The sequence below is a fragment of the Bos indicus x Bos taurus genome, chromosome 29, assembly GCF_003369695.1.
Source record: "Bos indicus x Bos taurus breed Angus x Brahman F1 hybrid chromosome 29, Bos_hybrid_MaternalHap_v2.0, whole genome shotgun sequence".
In the NCBI taxonomy this organism is placed as follows: domain Eukaryota; kingdom Metazoa; phylum Chordata; class Mammalia; order Artiodactyla; family Bovidae; genus Bos; species Bos indicus x Bos taurus.
Window position 1 is genome coordinate 12651292 of NC_040104.1, and position 20018 is coordinate 12671309.

At 43.8% G+C, this 20018-nt stretch overlaps 1 protein-coding gene across 3 annotated transcripts; it reads left to right on the plus strand.

Annotated features, from left to right (window-relative positions):
• The first annotated feature begins 3396 nt into the window (after positions 1-3396).
• LOC113885743 (pregnancy-associated glycoprotein 1-like) lies at positions 3397-13371 on the plus strand. Of its 3 annotated transcripts, none has more exons than XM_027531356.1 (9): positions 3397-4153; positions 5491-5641; positions 6616-6733; positions 6832-6950; positions 8139-8332; positions 9254-9370; positions 11050-11191; positions 11279-11377; positions 12547-12725. In XM_027531356.1, exons 1-9 carry the CDS (start codon positions 4053-4055, stop codon positions 12664-12666), a joined length of 1161 nt encoding a protein of 386 aa, XP_027387157.1. In that variant the 5' UTR covers positions 3397-4052; the 3' UTR covers positions 12667-12725. The 3 variants fall into 3 exon arrangements, with proteins under 3 accessions (XP_027387157.1, XP_027387156.1, XP_027387158.1); XM_027531355.1 differs by lacking the exon at positions 12547-12725 and adding an exon at positions 13075-13371 and having other exon boundaries at positions 3748-4153; XM_027531357.1 differs by having other exon boundaries at positions 3749-4153; positions 12552-12647.
• Positions 13372-20018: the final 6647 nt, after the last annotated feature.

The window sequence follows — 20018 nt, forward strand, 5'->3', positions numbered from 1 at the left end:
TTCAATATCAGGTAATCCAAGTCTATGCCCAGATCAGTAAGGCGGATGAAGCTGAAGTTGAACAGTTCTATGAAGACCTACAAGACCTTCTACAACTGACATCCAAAAAAGGTATCATTCTCATTGTAGGAGACTGGAGTGCAAAAGTAGGAGTCAAGAAACACCAGGAGTAACACTCAAATTTGGCCTTGGACTACAGAATGAAGCAGGGCAAAGGCTTTCTGCCAAAAGAATGCACTGATCATAGCAAACACCCTCTTCCAACAACACAAGAGAAGACTCTACACATGGACATCTCCAGATGGTCAACACCAAAATCAGATTGATTATATTCTTTGCAGCCAAAGATGTAGAAGCCCTATACAGTCAGCAAAACCAAGACTGGGAGTTGATGGTGGCTCAGATCATGAACTCCTTATTGGCAAATTCAGACTGAAATTGGACAAACTGGAGAAAAGCACTAGACCATTCAAGTATGACCTAAATCAAATCCTTTAGGACTACCCAGTGGAAGTGAGAAATATATTTAAGGGGCTAGATCAAATAGACAGAGTGTCTAATGAACGATGGATGGAGGTTCATAACATTGTACATGAGACAGGAATCAAGACAATCCACAAGGAAAAGAAATGAAAAAAATCCAAATGGCTGTCTGAGGAGGCCTTACAGATAGCTGTGAAAAGAAGGGAAGCAAAAAGCAAAGGAGAAAAGTAAAGATATACCCATTTGAATGCAAAGTTCTGAAGAATAGCAAGGAGAGATAAGAAAGCCTTCCTCAGCGATCAATGCAAAGAAATAGAGGAAAACAATAGAATGGAAAAGACTAGAGATCACTTCAAGAAAAGTAGAACTACCAAGGGAATATTTCATGCAAAGATGAGCTCAATAAAGGACAGAAATTGTATGGACCTAAAAGAAGCAGAAGATATTAAGAAGAGGTGGCAAGAATACACAGAGGAACTGTACAGAAAAGAACTTCACAACCCAGAGAATCATGATGGTGTGATCACTCACCTAGAGCCAGACATCCTAGAATGTGAAGTCAATGGGCCTTAGGAAGCATCACTATAAACAAAGCTAGTGGAGGTGATGGAATTCCATTTGAGCTATTTCAAATCCTGAAATATGATGCTGTGAAAATGCTGCACTCAATATGCCAGCAAATTTGGAAAACTCAGCAGTGTCCACAGGACTGGGAAAGGTCAGTTTTCATTGCAATCCCAAAGAAAGGCAGTGCCAAAGATTGCTCTAACTGCCACACAATTGCACTCATCTCACACGCTAGTAAAGTAATGCTAAAAATTCTCCAAGCCAGGCTTCAGCAATACGTGAATCATGAACTTCCAGATGATCAAGCTGGTTTTAGAAAAGGTAGAGGAACAAGAGATCATATTGCCAACATCTGATGGATTATCAAAAAAGCAAGAAATTCCAGAAAAACACCTACTTCTGCTCTAATGACTATGCAAAAGCCCTTGACTGTGTGGATCACAATAAAATGTGGAAAATTCTGAAAGGGATGGGAATACCAGACCACCTGAATTACCTCTTGAGAAACCTGTATGCAGGTCAGGAAGCAGCAGTTAGAATGGGACATGGAACAACAGACTGGTTCCAAACAGTAAAGGAGTACATCAAGGCTTTATATTGTCACTCTGCTTATTTAACTTCTATGCAGAGTACGTCATGAAAACGCTGGGCTGGAGGAAGCACAGGCTGGAATCAAGATTGCCGGGAGAAATATCAATAGCCTCAGATATTCAGAGGACACCACCCTATTGCATAAAGTGAAGAAGAATAAAGTACCTCTTGATGAAGGTGAAAGAGTAGAGATAAATGTTGGCTTACAGCTCAACGTTTAGAAAACTAAGATCATGGCATGTGGTCCCATCACTTCTTGGCCAATAGATGGGGAAACAGTGGAGACAGTGGTTGACTTCATTTTTCTGGGCTGCAAAATCACAGCAGATGGTGATTGCAGACATGAAATTAAAAGATGTTTACATCTTGGAAGGAAAGTTGAGACTAATCTAGACAGAATATTGAAAAGCAGAGACATTACTATGTCAACAAAGGTCTGTGTAGTCAAGGCTATGGTTTTTCCAGTGGTCATGTGTGGATGTGAGAGTTGGACTATAAAGAAAGCTGAGCCCTGAAGAACTGATGCTTTTGACCTGTGGTGTTGGAGAAGACTCTTGAGTGTCGCTTGGACTGCAAGGAGATGCAACCAGTCCATCCTAAAGGAAATCAGTCCTGAATGTTCACTGGAAGGACTGATGCTGAAGCTGAAACTCCAATACTTGGCCACCTGATGCAAAGAGCTGACTCATTTGAAAAGGCCCTGATGTTGGGAAAGATTGAGGGCAGGGGGAGAAGGGGATGACAAAGGATGAGACAGTTGTATGGCATCACCAACTCAAGGAACATGAATATGTGTGGACTCCAGGAATTGGTGATGGACAAGGAGGCCTTGTGTGCTGCCGTTCATGGACTCACAAGAGTTGAACATGACTGAGGAACTGAACTGAACTGAAGTTGTTGAATACAGTGTCAGAATTCTTTCCTTTTTTTCTTTTTTTTTCCTTTGGTTTTGTTTTGATGGGCAGAATTTTTGTTTTTCCTTAGAAGATATTCCACTCTGAATGTAGAGTCATAAGTCTGAATTTTAAAGCCACTTAAGTAATGTGTTGTTATAGGTAGCTAGTCAACAACTTGATGCAATTAGATTTATTAGTCTTTGTTCTCAATTTGTTCAGTTCGGTTCAGTCCTTCAGTTGTGTCCGTCTCTTTGCAATGCCATAGACTGCAACATGCCAGGCTTCCCTAACTATCGCCAACTCCTGGCGCTTTCTCAAGCTCATGTCCATCAACTTGATGATGCTATCCAACCATCTCATCATCTGTCTTCCGCTTCTCCTCTTGCCTTCAATTTTTCCTAATATCAGTATCTTTTCCAATGAGTCAACATGTTTAGTATGCATTCAGTCTCTTTTAAAATCAACCAACATGAATTAAATTCCTCTCTGTCCCTACTGCACCTCCAACTCTAGGTCAGAAATAAAAACCTGCAGAGACTGAAGGCTGATTCCAGCACATCGCTGTGGAGATATTGCTCCCAATTTTTTTTAGGGAAAATAAAATTAGTTTCTAACATTAAAATCAGTACATTGTACATAAATATACAAACTTTTGATTCTCTTGAAAACATGGCCAACTGGCCTGCTTTCCAGCATGGGCGAAGTGGAGGAAAGGCTGCTCCCAGAGGTAAGGCCTGTGCTGCCCAGATTCCAACATGATCACCTAGTCCTAGTATCATATCTCCTGCCTACTGGGGCCATGAGTTTGTGAGAACTAGACTTCTAGCTCTCTTAAGGTAAAGACTACTTTTGTCTTGATCAACTTTGACTTTGAAGCCTTTAACCCAGAGCCTAGCACACAGTTCTTCCTTGTACAGTTGTTGGATGATATAAAATATCTTGCGAATGCATATGACATTTCTTCCAGTACTGAAACCATGAAACTGAAGTACTGCTCTGCCCTAAATCTTTGATGCAGCCTGGCATCATAGGTGCCCCTATGTCTGCCATTAGACCCACTATCTAAAGTCAGTTGTATGTCAGTGGGCTGTCCCTGAAGTCTTCACTTTGCCATTTGACAACATATCATCCTAGCAATGTTTTCGCCAACGAAGACAGCAATGCATATCTCATGAAGTGGCTAGGAAGATGACATGAAAACATGCATGTCGAGCATGGCCCCTAGTATCCATTTTCATGATGTTCTTAGAAGTTTTTTCTCCAAGAAGGCAAGGTTTTCCGTCTTCTTAGATGTCTATGCAGATCAGTTTGATTTTTCAGCCAAGATTCAAGGAAGAGATTACAGTTCAATTCTCTGTATTCTGAAAAGCTTCAAAGTCCATTCATCAAGGACACTGATGAAGGTAAAGTTTTTATCGAGACCTTTGTATTTTTTTTCAGATCTTTTAGTGGCCTGAAGGGGAAAACTAGGGCAGGTCAGAGCATATATAACTAGGGGCTCCCGGTCACCACTACATGCTAAGATCCCAAACTTTCCTGAGTACTTGGAGCCAGGAAAGAAGCATGAAATGGCTTGTGCTCCTCGGTCTGGTGGCCTTCTCAGAGTGCATATTCAAGTAAGTATGGGGACTGTATGTCACATCATATTCCTTTCTCGGATTTTTCTTTTCATCTGATTATTCTTCCACCCATCAGACTTGGAAGGGAATGGAATATTTCGCTAAGAGTCTTAAAGTTCAATTCTTACTTATTGATAAGTAACTTGCTATAGGAACTGTGGATTCCAAGGTCTTGGTGTAGATTTGGGTTTCACAACACTTGGGGTCCACTCTTGTCATGACCTGTTGAAAATGCAACTCCTTGAAACTGTTCAGTGCACAGTCTATGCAGATGTTGATGTGGTCCTGTGGAATAGCACTTTTCTACATTTTGATCAACATGTCCTCTTTTTTCCCTGTCAATTTCAGTGTGTATATGCCTATGTCTGCATCTCTGTATCACTGTCGTTAATCTCTCCATCTCTTTGGAAGTCACTGGGAGTGTATTTCTCTTTGTGTTTTCTGCTTTTAATTTTTCATTTGACTCTTACTTCCTTCTCAAGCCTCTGAATTTCCTTTAATTGTTCCCTATATCTTGGATTCTTCTTTCAACTCTCTCTTCTCTTTCAACTTAGAGAAAGATACACTGTCTTATATCTGACAAGCAGTGTGACCACAGCCAACTCAGAAACCTCTTGCATTTCAAATTGCTCCGTTGTAAAAGAGAATAAGAGTCCCCCCTTCTACCTCCTTCCTTGAGGTTCTTTGAGAAGGAATGAGTGGGATGGCAACAGCAATGATAATGGCTGTCATTGTTGAGACTTCCTATTTATCAGGTACCTTATATCCATCACTTCACTTATCCCCAAGATATTCTATTTGGAGGGTTTGTATTGTTGCTATGCTAAGTCACTTCAATCGTGTCCGACTCTGTGCGACCCCATAGATGGCAGCCCACCAGGGTCCCCCGTCCCTGGGATTCTCCAGGCAAGAACACTGGAGTGGGCTGCCGTTTCCCTCTCCAATGTGGGAAAGTGAAAAGTGAAAGTGAAGTCGCTCAGTCGTGTCCGACTCCTAGCGACCCCGTGGACTGCAGCCTACCAGGCTCCTCCGTCCATGGGATTTGCCAGGCAAGAGTACTGGAGTTGGGTGTCATTTGTATTGTTACATTCCACCATTTTGCGGAAGGGGAGACTGAGACACCACATGGTCATATGGCTTACCCGAGATTGCAGAAAAGAACCTGTATTCAAATCTATGTCTTTGCCATGGTATATGCATAAAATTCTGATAATAATGTGCCTCATAAAAATGATTAGAAAACACACAGGGCCATTACAATGACAGTTATACCTTAACACTGACAGCTAATTGTAGCATCTTCTTTGTTTTCTTTGTCAAATGCTCGGTGAAAGAATACCTCTAAGGAGAGTGAAGACCATGAGAAAAACCCTCAGTGGAAAAAACATGCTGAACAATTTCCTGAAGGAGCATCCTTACAAACTGTCCCAGATTTCTTTTCGTGGCTCAAATCTAACCACTCTCCCACTGAGGAACATCTGGGATGTGAGTATTTTGGGAGAATGTTGCTCCACAGCGCCCCCTGGTGCTCTAGCTTAGCATGGGGCTCATCTGGAGGTGCCAGGTGGGATGTTGGGGTTGGGGTTCCTGCAGGAGGCTGAGACACTGGAAAACAGGGACCCCTACCTTGAGCAGAAGGCACTCTCATTCTCAACTGTTGGTCTTTGTGACTGGGCCTGGCAATTACCAGTTGGCAGGTAAATATCCATTTCTGTGTCAAACATGTGTCATTAGTTTGAGGGTGATTGTTCCTTCTGAACTAAGTGAGCGCCTCGGTTACGGATGAAGTGTGAACCATCACTGATCAAAAGGTGGAACCAACTGCAAAACAATTGTGAATCCCTAGGTAGAGGAATTCAGTTTCCACAGATGCAAGAATGACAGCAGGAAAAAGTTACTGAACCTGTATTCCGTGTGTGGCCATAAGAATCTAACACAGTGCTTACTGTTTGTAGATTAGAAAAGGACTTATTTTGTCTTCAAGAATGCCCATGCCAGCCTGAGAGATAGGCAAAGAGCAAATACATGTCAATTGAAAGAGTCACCTGTGTGGTGTTGATTGGATGTGATCTGAGTTGAAAGGGAGTGACTAGAGTTGATCAAGAAGGACCTTCTGGAGAAGGGGTGCTAAGATTGGTTTGAAGAGACTACAGAGCTTCCCAAATGAAGGCACCAGGACTTCCCTGGGTGTCCAGTGGTCCTGGCGGCTCAGTGGTTATGCCTCTGGGGTTCCCATGCAGGAGATACCACTCCAACGCCTGGTCATAGAGTTCGTATCTTGCATAAAATATAGCACAGAAAAAATATATCAAATGCAGATCCTCTGTGATCAAAGTCTGTGAGCTGCACGGTGGTTAGAAAGTGATCTCGAGAGATATGTGACACCGAGAGGGAGGCACCAGTGTGGGAATAGAGGGTAGACAGTTCTACACTAACCCACTCCCTCCTTCTCCCTGTAGATATTCTACATAGGTACCATCACCATTGGAACACCCCCTCAGGAATTCCAGGTTGTCTTTGACACAGCCTCATCTGACTTGTGGGTGCCCTCCATCATTTGCAACAGCTCAACCTGTTGTGAGTACAGACATCCCCTACCCGGACCATCCTTCACTTGCCCTGCCATCCTGTTTCCACCCTTGGCATCTGATGACACTCATCTCTTGTGTCTGCAGCTACACACGTTAGATTCAGACATCGTCAGTCTTCCACCTTCCGGCTTACCAATAAGACGTTCGGGATCACGTATGGATCTGGGAGAATGAAAGGAGTTGTTGTTCATGACACAGTTCGGGTAACAGTGTAACAAATGCTGAGTCAGGACTGGCTATGGAGTGACCTCTGCTTGCAAAACAGATGCAGGACCATCTGGCAGGACCCTTCCTAGCCTAATTCCCATAGATATTGGCCAACTTATCCACAGGATCATGTCTCTGGGTTTGCAGTGCCCATGGTGACACAAGAGCAAACAAATTAGCTAACCCAGAGAGTGGTTTGAGTTATGGACTTGCAGCTCCTCTGCCCATGAGCAGTTCAAGGTTCATTTGGCTCAGAGCGAGAAGGGATAAAACACCCACTTTTAAATTTACAGACTGTTCCAGGCACTTTCAGGTGATAACTGGTTTAATTCTGCAACAACCCCTCAAAGCAGTTACTCTGATTAGGTCATGAGGCATATGAGGTAACTGAGGTCCAGACAGCAAGGGCCTTCCTGAGAGCATACATGTGATAAAAGGTGGAGTTAGACTGGCTTTTCAGGACTGAAGTTGCTGTGGGGTGTTTGGGGACAGGATAAAACTGATACGGGTATCCTGGGGTCAGTCGATGGCTTCAGGTATCCAGAGTGGGAAACTGGAGGCCTGAGAACTCAAGGGGCCTGATAAATGAGTTCTCACTTTAGAGGACCTTTGAGAGTCTAATAAATTTATGGCTTGCCTCCCCCAAAATACTTGAGTAGTTCCCCTCTCTCTCTTTCTCTCTCATACACACTCACGGAAATATACATATATCCCCAAAAGTGAATTCTCCAGGCAGTAATTTCATAGAACTCTGCAAGCAAGATTGTGTTTTTGGCTTCTGTCTTCCTGGACAGATGCAGAATCCACAGTACCTTACAGAGAATGCAGTCCATTCCTGTCATTAGGTCACAGTAATGCCAAAGAGAAGGCTATCTTGCTCAGAATTGTTTTGTCCATAAGGTGGCACCAATGGGACCTGGCCTGACTCTTGGTTGCCCCACCAGTACAGAAGCCAGGAGGCCAATTTGACTCACTCAGGTGGTGTTTTTCAGAAGGGCAGATATTTTATAATTCACAGCCTCTCTCAAATGAAACCCAAATTCCCCTTCCACCTTGCTCTAACCATCTGTGGTCAACCAAAGACAGAGCCCAGCCTCAATTCTTCTCTGAGGATCTAATGGCAATGCACCCCAGCCCAGTCCTAGTCCCACTTCTGTAAGTGGGAACACCCTTCTCTCCCACAGATTGGGGACCTTGTAAGTACTGACCAGCCATTCGGTCTAAGCGTGGCGGAATACGGGTTTGAGGGCAGAAGATTTGATGGTGTCTTGGGCTTGAACTACCCCAACATATCCTTCTCTAAAGCCATCCCCATCTTTGATAAGCTGAAGAATGAAGGTGCCATTTCAGAGCCTGTTTTTGCCTTCTACTTGAGCAAGTAAGTCTGAGATGGACAATTCCTTTCTCCAAATTAGCTGTAAGATGCTTTCAGTTGTACAAAAATTATAGAACACTTGATAAAGAAGTATCCTGAGATAATATAACCAAGGATAACTATGGCCCCAGGGCCTTACCTGGTTTCACCACTGGCTTTTATAAATAAAATTTTATTGGAACACAACCCAGATCCTGGACTCAAGACCAATAACTTGGTCTAGGGGGGTGAGATATGAAGCAGGCAAAAGGAAGGCAACAGGAAACAGGTTGAAGGAAAGGCATTAGGATTTGCTTATGAATTTGATCAGGAAGGAAGGAGAAGGATGGTGAATATCTTTCCTTCCTCATTAGCATTTCACTGGGAGCCCAGGATCAGCTACCCATTTTGTGGAGCCAGTGAGAAATGAAAGTATGGGACACAAAAGTGTGGGACCCTTTATTCAAGAAATTTTAGGCATCTCAAGACAGGGAGAGCAGAGGTGGGGTCCCTTCTGAGTGTGGGGCCCTTTGGACAGTGTAGGTCACAGGCCAGTGGAGCCAACTCTGGGTGACCTGAACCCACACCCTTAGAAACCCCAGGCCTTGATTTTCCTGAAAAATGACAAGGTGGACACGGGGAAAGCCAAAACACTTCAGCACCCAGTCCTCTGAGGGTGTTTGAGCACTCACGTCACTGGAGGTCCAGGGCTTCTTCAGAAGACATAGTGGGTGGAGCTCAGACAAGTGATTCATCTTCTAACCTCCTCTGTGCCACTCATGAGACAGTAACAGATCTCAGTCTGGATCTCTATCTCTCCTAGACGCTATTTCTGCATCTGTACATGGAGACCTTATTAGCGCCTTGATGGGTGGACCATCACAGCTCTCACACAGTGCTGTTGTTACTGTCCTCCAAGGATCCCCCCCTCACTTCTCTCTACAGAGACAAGCAGAAGGGCAGTGTGGTGATGTTTGGTGGGGTGGACCACCGCTACTACAAAGGAGAGCTCAACTGGGTACCATTGATCCGAGCGGGTGACTGGAGTGTACACGTAGACCGGTAAGCCTCTCCCTCTGAGGGTCAGCCCAAGTGATGCTCCCGCTAATGCACATGGACATTACAGGCAGACACACACAAATGTATTCTCAGACACTCAGTCACACAGACATACACCACCCACAACATCATAGACAGTCACACAGACACTTGGAAACATACAAGCAGACACATATAAACCTACACAGAGACACATAAAAACATGCATAGCTAGTCAGAGACACACAAGCACACACAGAGACACATACAAACACACATACAAACACACAAGCACATAGATACACAAACAACCCATGGGTTTATAATCCCCAGGCCTTCTGAACAAGGCTCTGATCAGGGTCCTAAAAGGGTCCAGAGAGGTCTGTGCAGCTGGGAGAGAGCTGCACCCACTGCCCTTTGAGGTGCAGAGTATGGTTAGAGTACTCTACAGTGTGGTGAACAGAGAGAGGATCAGGGAGAATTTCACCAGCCTGAACAGAGTTATGATAAGATGACCAACTGTCCAGAGCTATCTAGGACATAGGAAGTTCTCAGTACAGATAAATGTCATTTTAAAAACAGGGACAGTCCTGAGAAAATGGAGAAAACTGGTCTGATTAGGGAGCAGCTACCCAGCAGTGGAGAGAGGTTGGCTGCAGTCTTAAGACGTGAAAGCAACTAAAACAAAAGGCACCCCATGTTCATAGGCACACAGTGGGACAGGGTCTATAACAGAGAATCAGGAAGGTGGGATCCAGGAGTGACTTGAGGACAAGAGGCATAACTGATAGGATTCTATGTAATACCCTCCAACAAAAGCTGATTTGTCCTTCGGAGTTTTGGAGGGCTAGTCATGTATTTCCAAGCCAGGGTCTCAGGGTCTGAGCTGGTTGTAGGAGCAGTACTGGGAGACACCCTTTCCCAGAGGAGCCCCTCTCTCCCCCTACTCTGAGAATATGCTGCCCCTGCGAATCTCCATATTCACTCTTTGTGTGACCCGTTATTTGTTCCCCATCACATAGAGCTCTCTTGATGTTTCTTATTGTTTTCTCAGTCTTCATTCACTCATTGAACAGATAAGCATTGGGAATCCACTGTGTGCCAGGCACTTTAGGGAGGCAAGGAGAATAAAACTCGCCTTCACATCTAAGAAGGCAGATATACATGAAGTGACTCACCCACATAGTTAATTGTGACTTTGGTACATGCTAGACATGAGGAGGAGAAGGCAATGCAACCCACTAACGTACTTTGCCTGGAAAATCCCAGGGACAGCAGAGCCTGGTGGGCTGCTCTCTATGAGGCTGCATAGAGTCGGACACGACTGAAGTGAGTTAGCAGCAGCAGCAGCAGCAGACATGAGGAAGGGTCAACAGAGAGTTACCAAGACAGGAGACTGATAAACACCGGGGGAAAGACTTCCCGAAAACAATACAATTAAGCTGTAATCTGGAAGATGAGAAGAAATTTGCCAGTCAAAGAGGAGTGGAGTCTTCTAGGAAGGAAGACCAGCTTGTGTCATGGTACAAAATATCCTGGTGTATTCAAGTACTACATTTGAGGATGTCAGGAAAGGTGCTGTGTCGAGAGCAAAGGAAAAGAGGGCAAGAGATGAAGAGCTGTTTATGAGACAGTCGGGAAGGGGACAACTCTGGGGAGACTCAGAATGACCTTGATGCCCGCTTTCTTCCCTTGTCTCTCAGCATCACCATGAAAGGAGAGGTTATTGGTTGTTCTGATGGCTGCACGGCCATGGTGGACACCGGGTCATCAAATATCCAAGGCCCAGGAAGAGTGATCGATAACATACACAAGCTCATTGGTGCCACACCACGGGGTTCCAAGGTGAAGGGTCATGCCCCAGGGTCACTCCCAGTCTCCACACAAAACAAGGATCTCCATGGCCAATCTCTCTCCCTCTCTCTCTAACAGCACTACGTTTCATGTTCTGCGGTCAATGCTCTGCCCTCTATTATCTTCACCATCAATGGCATCAACTACCCAGTGCCAGCTCGAGCCTACGTCCTCAAGGTGAGGGGACGATACTAAAGGGTGGTTCTCAAACTGGGGCTTGCAGGAACCCTTAGGCTGCTGCTGGGAGGAGGGCGCCCTCTGGAGGCCATGTCACACCATTGCAGATGCTCCTGAGCCCTGTGGCTGGGCCAGTGCCTCCCACAAATCCAGTCACTTGAGAGTAAAGGGCTGTGTGGGACACTGATTTTCCTGAAATAAATGTGGAGATACCACACCATATGGCATGGTGGGAGTCAGAGAGAGGGGAACACTAAGGTCCTCAGTCCTTAAAGAGCTTCAATTCATCTGAACCCTTAGGTGCATGAACATGAAATTCAGCTCTAGCAGTCCCTGAAATAGGCCATGTTACAAGGAGTTTGGCAGGGGACAGTCCCAGAGTGAAGTCCCAGCATAAGTTAACAGTCTGCCTTCCCTTCTCAAGATTTTTCTGGTTTGAATGATAAATTACATGGTCAGCCTTGTTCTTGCCTCCATCTTCCCCTTGCTCTGGACTGGTGCCTCCTTTGTCAGTTGGGATACCTGACCCCTCAGTGGGGAGGTTGGATAATAAGGTGAATAAAGGGTGCACAGTGACTGTTCAGCCCTGGAACAGGGTGGAGGCTTCATGTCAGCTCCCTGCAAGAGTTCAGAGCAGGCTGATGGGCTCAAAGAAGGCTTTGAGGAAGAGAGGGAATTTCAGGAATTCTAAAATGACAAACTCATTGAACCACTTTGAGGGTTGCTTGGTGCTGGGCAAAACTGCACTGGATTCCATGCAAATGTCATCTCAAGGTGGTCTGCACTGGGGCACTGGGGACTTACTAGGGCTGATGAGGGCTACGGACTAACCACTGGGGATGGGGAACCAGCGTATGTTACCCACCCAACCGTGTCGTGGCCAAAGAGGGTGAGTGTGGGCTGAAGGAGGCTTCTCAGAGTTCCTGAGTTAAGTGTTCAAGAACGTGTTGTGGGCACTGCTCTATTTAAGATGGATAACCAACATCGAGTTACTGTGTAGCACAGGGACCTCCACTCAGTTATATGACAGCCTGCATGGGAGGGGTGTCTTTGGGACCAATACACAGATACATACAGTTGAGTCCCTTTACTGTCCTCCTGAAACTCAGAATATTGTTAATCACCTAAAGTCCAATACAAAATAAAGTTTTTTTTTTTTTTTAATAAAGTACAGATTGTGGGGATGTAGGAGAAGAACCAGCATTCTCTGCAGAGAAAACAAGGAGCAGGAGTCAGAAGGAAAGAATCAGGGATTGGGGGGAACTATGGACACATTTGTTCTTTTCTAAATAATTATATTCAAGTGTGGCTAATCTTCAGTGTCACATTAAAATCTGCTGCATAACAATGTGACTCAGTTATACACATGAAAATATATTTTTTCTTATTCTTTTTCATGTGGTATATCACTGAATATTGAATATGGTTCCTGACGCTGTACAGTAGGACTTTGTTGTTTTTCATTCCTCTGTTTCCCCAACTCCCAGTCCTCTACTCACCACACCCTTCCTCATAACAACCTGATGTCTTGGCCCTCTTTGGTTTTGGATGAACTGTCATACCCCTTGCTGCTGAGAAAACCCTTTGATACTTACTAAAAGAGGGAAATAAAACAAAGAATTTTGCTGGGTCTGGATATTGGGGGGAGTCACTGGTAAGGGCTCATGCTGACTAGTGTGTGTCATTGACTTCCCCAGGATTTTACAGGCAACTGCTACACCACCTTTAAAGAGAAAAGGGTAAGGAGATCTACAGAGTTCTGGATCCTGGGTGAAGCCTTCCTGAGGCTGTATTTCTCGGTCTTTGATCGAGGAAATGACAGGATTGGCCTGGCACCAGCAGTGTAAATGCTTGGAGAGGTTCAGGAATCAGTAAGGCCGCTCCTAACACACAGTCACTCACACTTTGGGCACTCCTGCCCAGGATGCTGGTGAACTGTATTTGGTGTTCTGTACACGCTATTCTCAGTAAAGAATAAAGGGTTTTACTTTTAATGGTGCTGAAACAAATGTTGCCTCTGCTTGTGTCTGGGTGTGAAGGATCTAGAACTAAGTCTGAATCAAAATTGAGAGGAGCCCTACTCCAACTGGCTTCAAGGAAAGGGTAGACTCATTGAAATGATTCTGGGAATCCAGGATACAAGAATCAGAGCAAATACAAAGATCTCAGTAACTGGAGCCAAGAAATCAGAAATCATCAATTCTCTCTCACCCTTGCTATTTCCCTTTGGTCTACTTTGATGGTCTTAGCCCAGCAACTTTTTTCCTTAAGGCTTCTAAACCTAGTGAGGGAGTTCAAGCTACCTGCCCCAGGGTGTTAAATCCTGAAGGCATCACCTAGTAAGGAAAAAAGATTGCAGACATTAGAGTTCAAGGGTGTTCTCTGAATCACCCACCTCTGTTCACATGTACAGCCCTAGATCAGCCATCCTGGCAGGGACATGGGGTCTTATGACTGGCTTTACATGGTCTTTGTCCCTGACCCAGAAGCACACATGATTGTTAAATTCCTCCAGAACTACATGACTGATGCTGGGGAGAGGCAGCCCAAAGGATAGCAACTCACAGATGGTCTAGGCCATGGAAGAGTTTGTGATGACCCACAAACTCCACTACCTCCTCATTCAGAGGAATTATAAGGGGTAATGAAATAGACTCTCTTCATCCCATCTCAGAAGAACTTATCACTGGGCTTCTCCTCCATGGGATGTTGAGTGAGGAGCATTTCATGCAGAGCTGGTTTCCTCTTTTTCCCACACCCCAGTCACCAGCTCTCTGCCACATATGCCTGATCTGTTCTTTCCAGTCCTACTTGGTAAGTGGTGGCCCCAGTGGATTCCTGAGCCTTCCCCCTCCTCCAGGGCCCAGAATGCCCCTTCCTTGGCCTCCATTGCTTCTGGGGAGAATGCAACACATGTATCATGGAATCCAGGGTATACAGAGCCTTCAGCCTTTCTGAGATTCCTCCAGGGGTGGAGCTACAAACTATTTGCTTGGAGTTGCAATGGTTAGGCTCATTTGCAGTGGAAGAATACATTCTTTCCACCTGGAGGCCCTCAGTAGATGCCTCAGCTGAGTCAGCCGGGGTCAGATGTTGATTTCCTTTCAGATTGACTGGTTTGATCTCCTTGTTGTATAAGGGACTCTCAAGAATCTTCACAAGCACCACAGTTCAAAGTCTCAATTCTTTGGCATTCACCCTTTCTTATGGTCCAAATCACTCATCTGTACATGATTACTGGAAAAATCATAGCTTTGACACTACAGACCTCTGTAGCAAAGTGAGTCTCTGCTTTTTAATACACTGTGCAGGTTTTTCATAGCCTTTTTTCCTTCCAAGGAGCAAGTGTCTTTTAATTTTGGGCTGCAGTCAAGGTCGATTGTGGTTTTGGAGTCCCAAAAAATAAAATCTACCACTGTTTCCACGTTTCCCTCATCAATAAGCCATGATGTGGTGGGACCAGATGCCATGAATGTGGAGTATGTTTTTGTGAAGAATGTTTTGGATGAGTTTTAAGCCAGTTTTTGCATCTCCTCTCCTCAAGAGGCTCTTTAGTTCTTTGCTTTCTTCCATTAGGGCAGTGTCATCTTCATATCTGTGGATGTTGATATTTCTCCCAGCAATCTTTATTCCAGCTTGGGATTTATGCAGTCCAACATATTGAATGATGTATCCTATATAGAAGTTAAATAACCAGAGTGAGAATGTACACCTTGTCATGCTTTTTTACCCAGTTTTAAATCTGTCAGTTGTTCTGTGTCTGATTCTAACTGCAGCAATTTGACCTACATACAGACTTTTCAGGAGACAGGTAAGGTGATCTAGTACTCCCATTTCCTTAAGAATTTTTCACAGTTTGTTGTGGTCATTTATGTGAAAGGCTTTAGCATAATCAGTGAAGCAGACGGAAATGTTTTCTGGGATTCCCTTGCTTTCTCTATGATCCAATGGATGTTGCCAATTTGATCTCTTGTTCCTCAAACCAGTTTGTACATCAGGAAGTTTTCAGTTCATGCAGTGTTGAAGCTTAGCTTGAAGGATTTTGAGCATTACCTTGTGAGCAAGTGAGATGAGTGCAATTGCATGATAGGTTGAACATTCTTTGGAATTGCCTTTCTTTTTGATTGGAATGAAAATTGACCTTTCCCAGCACTGTGGCCACTCATGAGTTTTCCAAATTTGCTGACGTATTGAATGCAGCACTTTTACAGCCTCATTCTTTAGAATTTTTAAATAGCTCAGCTGGAATTCCATCACCTCTCCTATCATTGTTTGTAGTGATGCTTCCTAAGGCCCACTTGACTTCGTATTCTAGTATATCTGGCTTTACATGAGTGACGCAAGCATCATCCCTATCCTGGTCTTTATGACCATTTTTGTACAGTTCTTCTGTGCGTTCATGCCACCTCTTCTTAATCTCGTCTGCTTCTGGTAAGTCTCTGATTTTCTGACCTTTATTGTGCCCATCCTTGCATGAAGTGTTCCTCTGATAGCTCCTGTTTTTTCTGAAGCGATCTATACTCTTTACAGTTCTATTATTTTCCTCTAATTCTTGCAGTGTTCACTTATAAAGACTTTCTTATATCCCCTTGCTACTCTCTGGAAGTCTGCATTCCATTGAGGACATCTTTCCCTTTCTCCTTTGCCTTTCACTTCTCTTATTTTCTCAGCTGTTTTTAAGGCCTCCTCAGGCAATCCCTTTTCCTACTCACATTTGTTTTTCTTGGGGATGGTTTTGGTGACCACCTCCTGTACAATGTTACAAACCTCCATCCATAGTTCTTTAGGCCTCCAGACCTAATCCTTTGAATCTATTTTCCATCTCCACTATAAAATCATAATGGATTTGATTTAGGTCATAGCTGAATATTCTACTGGTTTTCCTTACTTACTTCAATTAAAGCCTGACTACTGCTTGCTTCTGCCTAAGCATTGTTGCCAGATCATCGCCCACCACTCCCAGTGGGTGTGGAGCAAAAACACACAATTTGAGGACTGTTACCCTGGGTTTGTACTTGGCTTTTCACGTGCTTGGCTGTGGGACCTTGATCAAGTCCCTTAAGCTCAGTTTTCTCATCTGGTCAATGGGCACGATGATGATAATTCCACATCTAGATGCATGTGTGCCTGCTAAGAAGTGGCCCTGAGAATCTGGAAAAACTATGAATTATTTTGCCACCTGGGGAGATGGAAATCTTCTGTTTAGATGTTATGGCTGCCATCCCCAAGGCTAAATACTGATTCAAGCCAAATGACATCTATCTCTGAACCTGACCCAGAACTCTGACTGAGCCAATGCTTCTGTTTTCTGGGCCCCAACAAGAGCTAATCATTACTGTCTCAGATTGCTCCCTTCCCAGGCTTACCAGTCAGCCTTTCCTTGTCAACTACTTCTAGCCTGAAACCACATTGAAAGGAGAGTTGTAAGGCTGTTGGTCTCTTTTCGGTTTCCCACATCTCCAGCATAGCAAGAAGTAGCTGTTATGCCTACTTGTCATAGCAACAGCTATGGCAACCTGTACAGTCCAATCTCAGCCTGTTAAATGTAACTGTCTCCATTTGGCCCCTCATGTTTTAATTACCTACATTTGCCTTAGAAATCTTCCTATGCTTGCTGTTTAATGACCAAATATGTGTGGACTTGATCTAGTTTTCTTTCCCAAGTATGATTCCAACCATGCAATGAAGTAACCACACATTTAGTCATCTAATTACCCACAGGAATAAACAAAAGCAAACCACCCATCCATTTCTTGCTTGCCCCAAAAGAACATTGAAGTAATCTGCTGAAACAATGTGATACATTGGCATGTACACTCCAGTAGGGACACTCTTTCTGGATCCGTTTTGCACCTAATGCCAGATGTCTACCACAAGCTTCACCCTCCAGCAGCCAGTCACCTGGTTTTTGTAGACTCACCCCACTCCAGATCCCTTTGACATCCTTCAGTAACATCTAGAGAACAAACTCAGTCAAAGCTCTCTCTCCTGCCAAAAAGAGTTTGTTTTTTTTGTTTTTGTTTTTTTTAGAAAACAATGTTTGATAACACATTCAAAATCTTGTGTTCCTTGCCTTGGATTCAAGGACCTGCACCAGAGGATGGGAAGCCTCCCCTTCCAACTAAATCTTTCTCCACTCCAACAAGGACCAGAGCCTTCACTGGACCCTATGTCCTCACTGGTATTGTTCAGTTGCTAAGCCATGTCTGACTCTTTGTGGTTACATGTTCGGCAACAAAACAGGCCTCCCTGTCTTTCACTATTTCGTCTAATTTCCTTAAACTCATGTCCTTTGAATAGGTGACTCCATCTCATATTCTCATCTCTCTCCTTCTGCCCACAATCTTTCCTAGCGTCAGGGTCTCTTCCAAAGATCTGGGTCTTGACATCATTGGCCTAAGTGTTGGAGCTTCATCTTCATCATCAGTCCTTCCACTGAGTATTACTCTACCACTTCCAAAACAAAACTCATGTTTCCAATCACCTAACAATATTGAACATTGATAAAGTTTAATAGAAGTGGGATCTGGTCCTCTGGGAAATCCCAGCACTGCCCCCTGCCTTTCTCTTACCATTCTCTCCACCTGGCATAGAATTGCTTCCCTACAGCCTCTCCAGCTTGAAATGGCCTGCTGACCTAAAATTGTCAGCTATCCACAAATTGTTCCTTCCTCCTTCCTTAAAGACTTCTGCCTGCTCCCTGATTGTCCTCTGTACATCAGTTCAGTTCAATCTCTCAGTCATGTCCACTCTTTGCTATATCATGGGATGCAACATGCCAGGCTTCCCTGTCCATCGCCAACTCCCAGAACTTGCTCAAACTCATGCTCATCAGGTTGATGATGTCACCCAACAATTTTGTCTTCTGTCTTCCCCTTTGCCTCCTGCTTTTAATATTTCCCAGCATCAGGGTCTTTTATAATGAGTCAGTTCTACCCATCAATTGGCCAAAATAATAGAGGTTCAGCTTCAGCATCTGTCCTTCCAATGAATATTCAGGACTGATTTCCTTTAAGATGTAATGGTTGGATCTCCTTGCAGTCCAAGGGACTCTCAAGAGTCTTGTCCAGCACACAGTTCAAATGCATGAATTCTTTGGTGCTCAGCTTTCTTTATGGTCCAACTCTCACATCCACTCATGACTTGTAGAAAAACCATAGCTTTGACTCTACAGATCTTTGCTGGTAAAGTAATGTCTATGCTTTTTAGTATTCTGTCAAGGTTTTTCATAGCTTTTCTTCCAAGGACCTAGTGTTTGTTTGTTTGTTTTTCCCCATAGCTGCAGTCACTATCTGGAGCTATTTGGGAACCCAGGGAAATAAACTATGTCACTGCTTTCATTGTGTCTCCATGTATTTGCCATGAAATAATGGAACTGGATGCAGTGATCTTCGTTTTTTGATCTGTAGGTACCTAATCAAGACAATCCCCAATAAAATGAAATTCAAAAAGGCAAAATGGTTCTCTGAGGATGCCTTAGAAATAATGTAAAAAAGAAGAGACGCAAAAGGCAAAAGGAAAAAGAATCACATACCAACCTGAATGCAGAGTTCCAAAGATAGCAAGAAGAGATTTTTAAAAAGCCTTCCTAAGTGATCAGTGCAAAGATATAGAGGAAAACGATAGAATGGGAAAGACCAGAGATCTGCTCAAGAAATTTAGAGATAGGGAAGGATCATTCATGCAAACATGGGCCAAATAAAAGAAGAAAATGGCATGGACCTAAGAGAAGCAGAATATATTAAGAAGAGATTGAAAGATTATATAGAAGAAACATAAAAACATAAATGAAAGTAAGTTATCAATGTTTATTTTTGAAAAAACTACCTGGTTTTAGCTGTGGAGAAATATTTGATACTTTAAGCAAGTAGTTCATTGTAATAGACCTTTTTAGACTTCTTTTTATTTGCTTTAAGCATATATAATTTAAATAAATTTATTCCTATCTGTAATTAAAACCATGGTAGCAGACTATGTTGGAGAAGGCAATGGCACCCCACTCCAGTACTCTTGCCTGGAAAATCCCATGGATGGAGGAGCCTGGTAGGCTGCAGTCCTTGGTGTTGCTAAGAGTTGGGGATGACTGAGCGACTTCATTTTCACTTTTCACTTTCATTCATTGGAGAAGGAAATGGCAACCCACTCCAGTATTCTTGCCTGGAGAATCCCAGGGAAAGAGGAGCCTAGTGGGCTGCCGTCTATGGGGTCGCACAGAGTCAGACACGACTGAAGTGACTTAGCAGCTTAGCATACAAAAAGGATATTAATGACCCAGATAACCACGATGGTGTGATCACTCACCTAGAGCTAGACATCCTGAAGTCAAGATGCCCTTAAAGAGCATCACTATGAGTAAAGCTAGTGGTTGTGATGGAATTGCAGTGGAGCTATTTCAAAACCTAAAAGATGATGCTGTTAAGGTGCTGCACTTAATACACTAGCAAATTTGGAAAACTCAGCAGTGGCCACAGGATTGGAAAGGTTGTTTTCATTGCAATCCCAAAGAAAGGCGATTTCAAAGAATGTTCAACTACCACGCACTTGCACTCATCTCACATGCTACCAAAGTAATTTCTCCAAGCAAGTCTCCAACAATACATGAACTGTGAAATTCCATAAGTTCAAGCTGGATTTAGAAAAG

Bases quoted from the DNA above. Each gene is read 5' to 3' on its own strand.
- LOC113885743 (XM_027531355.1), top strand. From the start codon at position 4,053: ATGCTAAGATCCCAAACTTTCCTGAGTACTTGGAGCCAGGAAAGAAGC. The intron at 11,192-11,278 runs GTGAAGGGTCAT...TCTCTCTAACAG, and splicing joins CCACACCACGGGGTTCCAAG to CACTACGTTTCATGTTCTGC. The intron at 11,378-13,074 runs GTGAGGGGACGA...TGACTTCCCCAG, and splicing joins CTCGAGCCTACGTCCTCAAG to GATTTTACAGGCAACTGCTA.